The sequence below is a fragment of the Manis javanica genome, chromosome 8 (assembly GCF_040802235.1).
Source record: "Manis javanica isolate MJ-LG chromosome 8, MJ_LKY, whole genome shotgun sequence".
NCBI lineage: Eukaryota > Metazoa > Chordata > Mammalia > Pholidota > Manidae > Manis > Manis javanica.
In genome coordinates this window covers 101,742,129-101,754,887 of record NC_133163.1, presented here as the reverse complement: position 1 = coordinate 101,754,887, position 12,759 = coordinate 101,742,129, and the positions used below count along the sequence as shown (strand labels likewise).

At 40.4% G+C, this 12,759-nt stretch overlaps 1 protein-coding gene across 1 annotated transcript in view; it reads left to right on the top strand.

Moving 5' to 3' along the window:
- The first annotated feature begins 842 nt into the window (after positions 1-842).
- LOC140843288 (RNA polymerase-associated protein LEO1-like) overlaps positions 843-12,759 on the top strand; it is a 28,830-nt gene continuing 16,913 nt past the window's right edge. Inside the window, exons 1-3 of the mRNA XM_073212268.1 lie at positions 843-923; positions 1,562-1,707; positions 2,449-2,530. Coding sequence (XP_073068369.1) covers positions 843-923; positions 1,562-1,707; positions 2,449-2,530 — 309 coding nt within the window. The remainder of the gene's footprint in view (positions 924-1,561; positions 1,708-2,448; positions 2,531-12,759) is intronic.

The window sequence follows — 12,759 nt, the reverse complement described above, 5'->3', positions numbered from 1 at the left end:
ACACAGTGGTGGCCTACATTTAATGAATCTGAGATGCCAAACCTTCCCTGGCATTATGTGGGGGAAATCCAAAACCTTAAGGAGACGAGAGTGCTGGAACAGATACATCTTGTGTGAGCGGCATGCTACCCCACAGCGTTTCCGAGTCCATCCCCTGCGAGCGCCCGCTTGAAGCAACAAACATTTACTGTGTCTCAAGGGGTCTGAGGGTCGGGAATGGCTTAGACAAGTGGTTCTGACTCGGTCTCCCATAAGGCTGCAGTCAAGTGGGCCGCTGAGCCCTGAGCTGAAGGCTTGTCTGGGGCTGACAAAAGTGTTTCCAAGGTGGCTCACTCACTCAGCTCTTGGCAGGAGGCCTCAGTTTGTCACCACAGGAGCTGTTCCAAGCAGTTCTGTTTCTTCACATCATGGCCGCTGGCTTCATCCAGAGCAAATGACCCAAGAGAGAAAGTAGAAGGCAGAAGAGCCCCTGTGCACTGTCTGACCCTTGGAAGTGAGGTTCTTTTCTGCTGGTCACATAGAACAACCATGACACAATGTTGGAGGGGACTGTGCGAGGGCGAGGGCATCAGAGGCAGGAATCAGTGGAAGCTGCTTGAAAGCTCCTATTACAGCAACGCTGCCTCCCACCCACCAACTCTGTCACTTACTCCTCCATCCACATTATGTCAGGCTCTGGAGGACTGGGCTCAAGGGGTCAGTTTGAGGTTGGTTAAATGGAGATGCGCTTTATGAATCTTGGCATTATGTTGAAGTGATGGGCTAAGGATTGTGTGAAGAACTTTAGTCAGGGATATTAATACTGTGCATTTTCTCTCAACATGGAAGATTTTATTGGGGCCATGGATCTGTTTGGAGACATAGACGACATTTCCTCAGAGAGTGATGGGGATGATCAACCACCTATTCCAGGGCAGCCTGTTGTAAGTATGATCACTGATCTCAACTGTTCCCAATGTTCAAAGCTGAGCAAGAAGTCCCAATGGCTGATGGATCTGTGTTTTTTTTGGAGAAAGGATATGGGTAACTAAGTAAGGGGTCTGAAACGTGATACGTGGGTGACTTTCTTAGCTATGTTGGGAATTTCTGGTTACTAGAGGACATAGACGGAACTGCTCAGGATGACGCTGAAGCCAAATTTTGGAGGCTGGACTGTGAGGACTCATCATTTGAAAACCTTTGATTTTAAAGTTTTTCTCATTCACACCTCTGCCCGGATGTGTGTGCTGTTTGCCGTTCTTCTCTGGTTGTAATAGTCAGTGCTGAAGGGCTGCGTGATTTCACTCTTGTGCTGCTGATTGTCTTATGCAAAGGAGGTATGTCAGCAACAAGTAGATATTTGTTCTGGTAATGCAGGCTAACGGATCTTGTTTCCCATGATGTCTTTTAATGGGAGAAAGGGTGAAATTTGAGGGAAGGGCCTGGCGTGGTAGCTGAATGCCTCATCCCTAACGTGGTGTTTAAATTTACTTCCTGTCAAACCTGATCTGCCTGGTGCGGGAGAAGAGCTAGAGCATTTTGAATGTCACTTCAAGGTCTCACATTCTGATTCCTCTTTTAGGCTGAAAGTGGAGAACCTCAGGACCAGCGTGGGGAAGAGCTGATTTCTGAAAGTAGAATAGAAATAGAAATTCCCAGTGTCAACTATGATTTAGGAAGTGAAATGTACTTGGTTAAACTACCCAGATTTCTCAGCGTAGAACCCAAGTAAGAGGACTGGTTAAAGACTTTTTTTCTTTCATGATGTTGAATAAAAAAATGTGGAATGTAAGTGTTCTTCTTATCATGAGTTGGTTAGTCACAAAGATAGGAGATATTTCATGTAACTTAAAAAAAAAGATTTAGAATTTGCTGTGGTAGGAAAATGATGAATTACTTCCCAGTGCAAGAGAGTTTTAAAGCTAATAATTGTAGCGTTTTGTCACTTTCTTATAAACAAATGCATCACAGTGGTGAAGGTATTGTTCACAAGTATTAAGCTGAAAAACCATAAAAAGAACAAGAAAGTTTGCTAGAGAAATGACAAATGTTCAATGGAAATGCCATTGTGAATGTAGAAAAGATAATCATTTCACACAATAGAATATTGTGATGGCTGTTATTCACATAACGTGCAGGAGTGCAAGCTCTTGTGTGACTTAATGTGACACTTTTCTTAAAACGTTTGGAAATTTAGATGTGTCACCTGTGCGTCAGAAGGGAAATTTCATCAAATGAAGAAGACAGAATTATTAGTCCCACTTGGATTTGATTTCCGGTAATAGGTTTTCAAATCAAGTTTCCACAAAGTATTAGTTTGCATACTTCCTTGAGGTTGTATTTGAAGTTATTTGTCTACTGTGATTTTTTTTAACATACTGGTTGTAAAGATGATTATTTTATGTAGTATTAATCATTTTCATTACTTATTTAAATATGGCTAATATGACATTAAAAAACAATTCGTAGGCCTTTTGAGCCTCAGTACTATGAAGATGAATTTGAAGATAAAGTTCTTGATGAGGAAGATAAAACCAGGTTAAAATTAAAGGTACTGTTTCATACTTCATTCTTTTTTTTAAGTTGTTTTATAAAATAAAACACTGGGATAACAACTTGAGACTTGAGCTTATGAAATGATCTTCTGTGTTTATTGTTAACAAATAACTGTTTAGAACAAGGAATTCAAAGTCTTTTCAGAAGTTTTTTCCTTCTTTTTTAATTTTGAAATCATTAATATACAATCACATGAGCAACACCGTGGTTACTAGATTCCCTGCATTTTCAAGTCCCCACCACCATACCCCATTACAGTCACTGTAAATGAGTGCTGTGATATGCTATAGTCACTACTTGTCTTCCCAGTGCTGTAATGCCTTCCCCGTGCCAACCCCCTAAGGTATGTGTGCTAATTGTAATGCCCTTATTCCCCTTATCCCTCCCTTGCCACCCATCTTCCCCAATCCCTTTCCCTTTGGTAACTGTTAGTCCATTCTTGGATTCTGTGAGTCTGCTGCTATTTTATTCCTTCAGTTTTTGCTTTGTTGTTATACTCCACAGATGAGTGAAATCATTTGGTACTTGTCTTTGCCTGGCTTATTTCACTGAGTATAATTCTCTCTAGCTCCATCCATTTTTTTCAGAATATTTTTAGAGGAGATGGTACATACCTTCTTTTTTTTTTTTATTTTAGAATAGTTTTTTTCCAGGTATCATTAATCTACAATTACATGAGCAACATTACTGTTACTAGACTTCCCTCATCCCCAAGTCCCCCCCACATACCCCATTACAGTCACTGTCCATCAGTGTAGTAAGATGCTATAGAATCACTTGTCTTCTCTGTGTTATGCAGCCCTTCCCATGCCCACCCCCCTATATTATGTCTGCTAATCTTAATGCCCCTTTTCCCCCCTCATCCCTCCCTTCCTACCCAACCTCCACAGTCCCTTTCCCTTTGGTAACTGTTAGTCCATTCTTGCGTTCTGTGAGTCTGCCACTGCTTTGTTCCTTCAGTTTTTTTCTTTGTTCTTATACTGGACAGATGAGTGAAATCATTTGATACATCTCTTTTTCTGCCTGGCTTATTTCACAGAGCATAATATCCTCTAGTTCCATCCATGTTGTTGCAAGTGGTAGGATTCATTTTCTTCTTATGGCTGAACAATATTCCATTCTGTGTACTTACCTCTTCTTCTTTATCCATTCATCTACTGATGGACACTTAGGTTGCCTCCATATCTTGGCTATTATAAATAGTGCTCTAATAAACATAGGGGTGCATATGTCTTTTTTCAAACTGGGCTGCTGCATTCTTAGGGTAAATTCCTAGGAGTGGAACTCCCGGGTCAAATGGTATTTGTATTTTTAGTTTTCTGAGGAATCTCTATACTGCTTTCCACAATGGTTAAACTAATTTACATCCCCACCAGCAGTGTAGGAGGGTTCCTCTTTCTCCGCATCCTCGCCAGCATTTATTGTTGTTTATCATTTGGATGGTGGCTATCCTTACTGGTGTGAGGTGATATCTCATTGTGCTTTTAATTTGCATTTCTCTGATGATGAGCGATGTGGAGCATCTTTTCATGTGCCTGTTGGCCATCTGAATTTCTTCTTTGGAGAAGTGGCTGTTCAGATCCTCTGCCCATTTTATAATCAGATTATTTGCTTTTTGTGTGTTGAGGTGTGTGAGCTCTTTATATATTTTGGATGTCAACCCTTTATCGGATACGTCATTTATGAATATATTCCCCCATACTGTAGGATGCCTTTTTGTTCTGTTGATGGTGTGCTTTGCTGTACAGAAGCTTTTCAGCTTGATATAGTTCCACTTACTCATTTTTGCTTTTGTTTCCCTTGCCCAGCGAGATATGTTCATGAAAAAGTTGCTCATGTTTATATGAAAGAGATTTTTGCCTATGTTTTTATATAAGAGTTTTATGGTTTCATGACTTACATTCAGGTCTTTGATTCATGTAGAATTTACTTTTGTGTATAGGGTTAGACAGTGATCCAGTTTCATTCTCTTACATGTAGGTGTCCAGTTTTGCTAACACTAGTTGTTGAAGAGACTGTCTTTTCCCCATTGTATGTCCATGCCTCCTTTATCATATATTAATTGACCATATATGTTTGGGTTATTATCTGAACTCTCTACTCTGTTCCCCTGGTCTGTGGCTCTGTCCTTGTGCCAGTACCAAATTGTCTTGATTACTGTGGCTTTGTAGAGTAGCTTGAAGTTTGGAAGCAAGATGTCCCCTGCTTTATTCTTCTTTCTCAGGATTGCTTTAGCTATTTGGGGTCTTTTGTGGTTTCCTATGAATTATAAAACTATTTGTTCCAGTTCGTTGAAGAATGCTGTTGATATTTTGATAGGGATTGCATAGAATCTGTGGATCGCTTTAGGCAGCATGGCCATTTTGACAATATTAATTCTTCCTAGCCAAGAGCATGGGATGAATTTCCATTTATTAGTGTCCTCTTCAATTTCTCTTAAGAGTGCCTTGTAGTTTTCAGGTATAGGTCTTTCACTTCTTTGGTTAGGTTTATTCCTAGGTATTTTATTCTTTTTGATGCAATTGTGAATGGAATTGATTTCCTGCCTTCACTGTCTGCTAGTTCATCATCAGTGTATAGGAAAGCAACAGATTTCTGTGTATTAATTTTGCATCCCGCCACTTTGATGAATTCAGATATTAGTTCTAGTAGTTTTGGTGTAGAGTCTTTAGGGATTTTTATATACAATATCATGTCATCTCCAAATAGTGACAGTTTGACTTCTTCTTTAGTAATCTGGATGCCTTGTATTTCTTTGTTTTGTCTGATTGCTGTGGCTCGGACCTCCAGTACTATGTTGAGTAGCAGTGGGGAGAGTGGCCACAAGATGTCTTGTTCCCAATCTGAGGTGAAAAGCTTTCAGCTCCTCACTGTTAAGTATAATGTTGGCTGTGGGCTTGTCATATATGGCCTTTATTATGTTTAGGTACTTTCCCTCTCTACCCATTTTGTTGAGAGTTTTTATCATGAGTGGATGTTGGATTTTGTTGAATGATTTTTCAGCATCTATGGAGATGATCATGTGGTTTTTGTCCTTTTTGTTGATGTGGTAGATGATGTTGATGTATCTTCGAAGGTTGTACCATCCTTGCATCCCTGAGATCAATCCCACTTGATTATGGTGTATGACCCTCTTGATGTATTTTGTAATTCATTTTGCTAATATTTTGTTGAATATTTTTGCATCTATGTTCATCAGGGATATTGGTCTCTAATTTTCTTTTTTTTGTGGGGTCTTTGCCTGGTTTTGGTATTAGAGTGATGCTGGCTTCTTAGAATGAGTTTGGAAGTATTCCCTCCCCTTCTATTTTTTGGAAATCTTTAAGGAGAATGGGTATTATGTCTCCTCTATATATCTGGTAAAATTCAGCGTTGAATCCCTCTGGCCCATGGGTTTTGTTGCCATTCTCTTCTGGCCTGTAGGGGCTCTTTTGAGAAGTCTGATGATAGCCTGATGGGTTTTCCTTTGTAGGTAATCCTTTTTCTCTCTCTGGCTGCCTTTTATACTCTGTCCTTGTCTTTGATCTTTGCCATTTTAATTATTATATGTCTTGGTGTTGTTGTCCTTGAGTCCCTGTGTTGGGAGATGTGTGGGCTTCCATGGTCTAAGAGACTGTTTCCTGCCTCAACTTTGGGAAGTTTCAGTAATTATTTCTTCAAAGACACTTTGTATCCCTTTTTCTCTCTCTTCTTCTTCTTCTGGTACCCCTATAATGCAAATATTGTTTCATTTGGATTGGTCAGACAGTTCTCTTATTCTTGCACTCCTAGAGGTCCTTTTATCTCTCTCTGCCTCAGCCTCTCTGTATTCCTGTTCTCTGATTTCTATTCCATTAAGAGTCTCTTGCATCTTGTCCAGTCTCCTCTTAAGACCGTCTGTTGATCGTTTCATTTCTGTAATCTCCCTCGTGACTTCATCCTTTACTTCTTGCATATTTCTCTGCAGGTCCATGAGCATGGTTATGACTTTTATTTTGAATTCTTTTTCAGGAAGATTGGTTATATCTATCTCACCAGGCCCTCTCTCTGGGGCTGTCTGAGTGACTTTTGACTGGCCCAGATTCTTCTGCCCTTTCTTGGCAATAGAAGTGGTTGTAGGCAGGTTGCACGTGTCTCAGCTGGGAGAACAAAGTCCTTCCATGCTTGCTGGTCACCTTGCCCTTCTCCGCTGCCTGCGTCTGTTACGGGCACACAGGGAGCAGTCTCTGGGATAATCTCCTGAGCTGCCATGGATGGGGCGGCCCTTGGGATAGCCTAGGGCACTGCAGGTGATTGCACACCAGCCGGGTGTGTTCTCCTATGAGAATGGCACCCCTTCATGCCTTCTGGACCTTGCTCCAGCTTCCGCTGCCTGTGCCATTTTCCCAAACACCGGGAGCAATGTCTGGGATAATCTCCTGAGGTGTCGTGGGCAGGGCAGCCCTCGGAATAGCTGAGGGCCTTGCAGGGTGTTGCAGACACGCTAGGTGTGTTCTTCTGCGAGAATGGAGCCCCTCTGTGCCTTCTGGACCTTGTTCTGGCTTCCTCTGTATGTACCGGGTAGTTGTGCCTTGACGGCAGCATCTGATTCTGTCCTGGTTATCTGCACACTGGGAGGAGACTCTGTTTTTGCTGTGGGTGGGTCTGTTTTCCGGCTGCTCCATAGCTGTGGCAGGTCAGCCAGTTTGCTTGCAGCACCGGCTATGGGGAATGAATGGTAGGCTGCTTATTACCATGAGGGGCTTTGGGGATGTGTTATCCTCCAGGGCGTTAAGGTGCCTGAAGTTCCTTAAGATTCCCAGCCTGCTGTGCTGAGTATGCCAGCATGATTTTTCCACCTGTTATGCCCTTGTGTCTTTAAGACTTTTAAAAAGTGCCTGCTTTTCTTTTGTCCCAGGGGAGGTGGCAATGGGGACCTGCTTGCATTCTCCATCTCGGAGTTTACTTTTCCATTTCCCTAATATCCAGTACGCCATGCAATGTGTGTCTGTCCTCCTGGTGCAGATTACTAGATTATCCCGGTGCAGAGTTAGTAGTCGTGTGCTTCCACTCCCTCCCCTGTCTGATTCTTTTCTTCCTGCTGGTGAGGTGGGATGTGGGGGGTGTGATTGGGTCCTGCTGGGTCACAGCTTTGTATCTTACCCTTTTCCTTGAGATGCTAAGTTCTCACAGATGTAGATGTAGCCTGGCTGTTGTACTGTATCTTCTGGTCTCTCTTTTAGGAATAGTTGTATTTGTAGCATTTTCAAAAATATATATGGTTTTTGGAGAATATTTCTGCCACCCTACTCACACTGCCATCTTGAGCCCCTTCCTGGTACACACCTTCTTTTAAACCACCAAAGAATTATTACGTACTTTTTTTTCGGCATTTCTAATTTTTCAACAGAATTAAAGATAAAAATTCTTGAAAATTGTTAACTATTTCCTTAAGGACAAATAATAATAGAGCTAGGTATTTGGAATTGCCTCCACATTTTATAGTGGATAGATCCTAGCAATTTTCCACAATAGAAATCTCTCAGATTCTATGTGGAAATTCAGAATATGCACAAAGATGAATCTTGTCATTAAGCTGTGCCTTTTAAGAAGGCCTGGGATGGCAAAACACAACCCCAGCTTCCACAGCGGTGTCCTCTTCTTTAGTGGGATTTTTTTTTAAGAGGGCATCTCTCATATTTATTGATCAAATGGTTTTTAACAGCAATAAAATTCTGTATAGGGTAGTCAGTGCTCAATGCACAATCATTAATCCACCCCAAGCCTAATTTTCGTCAGTCTTCAATCTTCTGAAGCATAATGAACAAGTTCTTACATGGTGAACAAATTCTTACATAGTGAATAAGTTCTTACATGGTGAACAGTACAAGGGCAGTCATCACAGAAACTTTCAGTTTTGATCACACATTATGAACTATAAACAATCAGTTCAAATATGAATATTCATTTGATTTTTATACTTGATTTATGTGGATCCCACATTTCTCCCTTTATTATTATTATTATTATTATTTTTAATAAAATGCTGAAGTGGTAGGTAGATGCAAGATAAAGGTAGAAAACATAGTTTAGTGTTGTAAGAGAGCAAATGTAGATGATCAGGTGTGAGCCTGTAGGCTACGTGTTAATCCAAGCTAGACAAGGGCAATAAAACATCCCCGGATGGAGAAGATTTCTCTCAGAACAGGGGAGGTGAAGTTCTAAGCCTCACCTCTGTTGATCCCCAATTTCTCACCTGATGGCCCCCCTGCGACTGTGCCTGTCTTAGGTTATTCCTCCCTTGAGGAATCTTACCCGTCTCTGGCTAACCAGTCATCTTCCGGGGCCATACAGGGAAATGTAAAGTTGGTAAGTGAGAGAGAAGCCTTATTGTTTGAAAAGGTTAGCTTTTTACTTCTTTGCAGATTTATGCCCTGTGACTTCTATGCCCAGCATTTGTCTTGAGGTAACTTTACCACTTGGAGGAATTATGATACTTGGTAAATTCGATATGAGGAACGAATTCTATTTAAGGGTTGTAATTAGGAAGGAAGAATAAAAGCTATAGAAGTAGCAGGCGGAAGAAAACATGGGAGGATTGATTATTTCTTTGACATATCTTCTTGTGGAGTAACTTAAGCATGTATAGGTTTTAAACTACTAATTAAATTGTGCACACACATTAACATAATAGGAATACAGTTACATAACCAAAGCAGATCTATAATTACCACCCATCCCAGTGAAACCAAGAAAACCAGTTAGGCATCATAGGCATTGTGAAAATTTATCTATGATATGATGGATATTGTCCAACTGTAGTTGAACGGTCTGAGAGAAATCAGACAAATTAAAACAACCCATTCCTGGGAACTGTTCACATCCCATATATTCCTTTAACAGTAGATAGTCTGTAATTGTAAGATTTTGGAGCGCTACAATTTGCACTTCTCCTAATTCTTGGTTGAGTTCCAACAGTATAGATCCAGTCAAATTTGTTGTTTTACTGTATGCACAGGCCAGCTTAGATATCTCCTTCTTCATTCCCATGGCAAGACCAGGAACCGGTGAGATGAATGCAGCTACAGTTGTAGCAGCGCCTGGATCTTTGTTGAGGTTTTTTGATGATCATTTTCTGGTATGAGTCTTCCAGAGAGCACTGATGTTGGAAGTTCTTCTTCATATCATATCTTAGTTCATATTCTGCATAGCCAAATTAGGCTTTGATCCACTGTATAAACACAAACAGACCCTTTGCTTACACTTTGATATGCCTTTTATACCATTGTGTAGAACTCCTTGGAGGTCACCACACAGGAACTGCCTTTTTTTTTTTTAAGAGAAAGGAATATTATCAGAAAAATGTACCTCCATAGCTGATCATCTGACACCCTTTAAGTGATCAAAATTAAGGATATTTAAAGCATACATTAATCATTGATTTACAGTTAGTTTTATGCTATCAAGGAGTAATCCGCCTTTTCTTTCTTTTTTTTTTTTATCATTAAACTACACTTACATGAAGAATATTATGTTTACTAGGCTCTCCCCTATACCAGGTCCCCCCTATAAACCCCTTTACAGTCACTGTCCATCAGCATAGCAAAATGTTGTAGAATCACTACTTGTTTTCTCTGTGCTGTACAGCCCTCCCCTTTCTCCCACCCACCCCCATTATGCATGCTAATATTAATACCCCCCTTCTTCTCCCCCCCTTATCCCTCCCTACCCACCCATCCTCCCCAGTTCCTTTTCCTATGGTACCTGCTAGTCCATTCTTGGGTTCTGTGATTCCGCTGCTGTTTTGTTCCTTCAGTTTTTCCTTTGTTCTTATACTCCACAGATGAGTGAAATCATTTGGTATTTCTCTTTCTCCACTTGGCATATTTCATTGAGCATAATACCCTCCAGCTCCATCCATGTTGCTGCAAATGGTTGGATTTGCCCTCTTCTTATGGCTGAGTAATATTCCATTGTGTATATGTACCACATCTTCTTTATCCATTCATCTATCGATGGACATTTAGGTTGCTTCCAATTCTTGGCTATTGTAAATAGTGCTGCAATAAACATAGGGGTGCATCTGTCTTTCTCAAACTTGATTGCTGCGTTCTTAGGGTAAATTCCTAGGAGTGGAATTCCTGGGTCAAATGGTAGGTCTGTTTTGAGCATTTTGATGAACCTCCATACTGCTTTCCACAATGGTTGAACTAACTTACATTCCCACCAGCAGTGTAGGAGGGATCCCCTTTCTCCACAGCTTCGCCAACATTTGTTGTTGTTTGTCTTTTGGATGGCAGCTATCCTTACTGGTGTGAGGTGATACCTCATTGTAGTTTTAATTTGCATTTCTCTGATAATTAGCGATGTGGAGCATCTTTTCATGTGTCTGGTAGCCATTTGTATTTCTTTTTTGGGGAACTGTCTGTTCAGTTCCTCTGCCCATTTTTTAATTGGGTTATTTGTTTTTTGTTTGTTGAGGTGTGTGAGCTCTTTATATATTCTGAACATCAAGCCTTTATTGGATCTGTCATTTACAAATATATTCTCTCATACTGTAGGGTTCCTTTTTGTTCTATTGATGGTGTCTTTTGCTGTACAGAAGCTTTTCAGCTTAATATAGTCCCACTTGTTCATTTTTGCTGTTGTTTTCCTTGCCCGGGGAGATATGTTCAAGAAGAGGTCACTCATGTTTATGTCTAAGAGGTTTTTGCCTATGTTTTTTTCTAAGAGTTTAATGGTTTCATGACTTACATTCAGGTCTTTGATCCATTTTGAGTTTACCTTTGTATATGGGGTTAGACAATGGTCCAGTTTCATTCTCCTACATGTAGTTGTCCATTTTTGCCAGCTCCATCTGTTGAAGAGACTGTCATTTTGCCATTGTATGTCCATGGCTCCTTTATCAAATATTAATTGACCATATATGTCGGGGTTAATGTCTGGATTCTCAAGTCTGTTCCACTGGTCTGTGGCTCTGTTCTTGTGCCAGTACCAAATTGTCTTGATTACTATGGCTTTATAGTAGAGCTTGAAGTTGGGGAGTGAGATCCCCCCGTACTTTATTCTTCTTTCTCAGGATTGCTTTGGCTATTCGGGGTCTTTGGTGTTTCCATATGAATTTTTGAATTTTTTGTTCCAGTTCATTGAAGAGTATTGCTGGTAGTTTGATAGGGATTGCATCAAATCTGTATATTGCTTTGGGCAGGATGGCCATTTTGACGATATTAATTCTTCCTAGCCATGAGCATGGGATGAGTTTCCATTTATTAGTGTCCCCTTTAATTTCTCTTAAGAGTGACTTGTAGTTTTCAGAGTATAAGTCTTTCACTTCTTTGGTTAGGTTTATTCCTAGGTATTTTATTCTTTTTTATGTAATTGTGAATGGAGTTGTTTTCCTGATTTCTCTTTCTGTTGGTTCATTGTTAGTGTATAGGAAAGCCACAGATTTCTGTGTTAATTTGGTATCCTGGAACTTTGCTGTATTCTGATATCAGCTCTAGTAGTTTTGGGGTGGAGTCTTTAGGGTTTTTTATGTGCAATATCATGTCATCTGCAAATAGTGACAGTTTTAACTTCTTCTTTACCAATCTGGATTCCTTGTATTTCTTTGTTTTGTCTGATTGCCATGGCTAGGACCTCCAGTACTATGTTAAATAACAGTGGGGAGAGTGGGCATCCCTGTCTGGTTCCCGATCTCAGAGGAAAAGCTTTCAGCTTCTCGCTGTTCAGTATAATGTTGGCTGTGGGTTTATCATAAATGGCCTTTATTATGTTGAGGTACTTGCCCTCTGTTCCCATTTTGCTTAGAGTTTTTATCATGAATGGATGTTGAATTTTGTCAAATGCTTTTTCAGCATCTATGGACATGATCATGTGGTTTTTGTCTTTCTTTTTGTTGATGTGGTGGATGATGTTGATGGACTTTTGAATGTTGTACCATCCTTGCATCCCTGGAATGAATCCCACTTGGTCATGGTGTACGATCCTTTTGATGTATTTTTGAATTCGGTTTGCTAATATTTTCTTGAGTATTTTTGCATCTACGTTCATCAGGGATATTGGTCCGTAGTTTTCTTTTTTGGTGGGGTCTTTGCCTGGTTTTGGTATTAGGGTGATGTTGGCTTCATAGAATAAGTTTGGGAGTATTCCCTCCTCTTCTATTTTTTGGAAAACTTTAAGGAGAGTGGGTATTATGTCTTCCCTGTATGTCTGATAAAATTCTGAGGTGAATCTATCTGGCCCGGGGGTTTTGTTCTTTGGTAG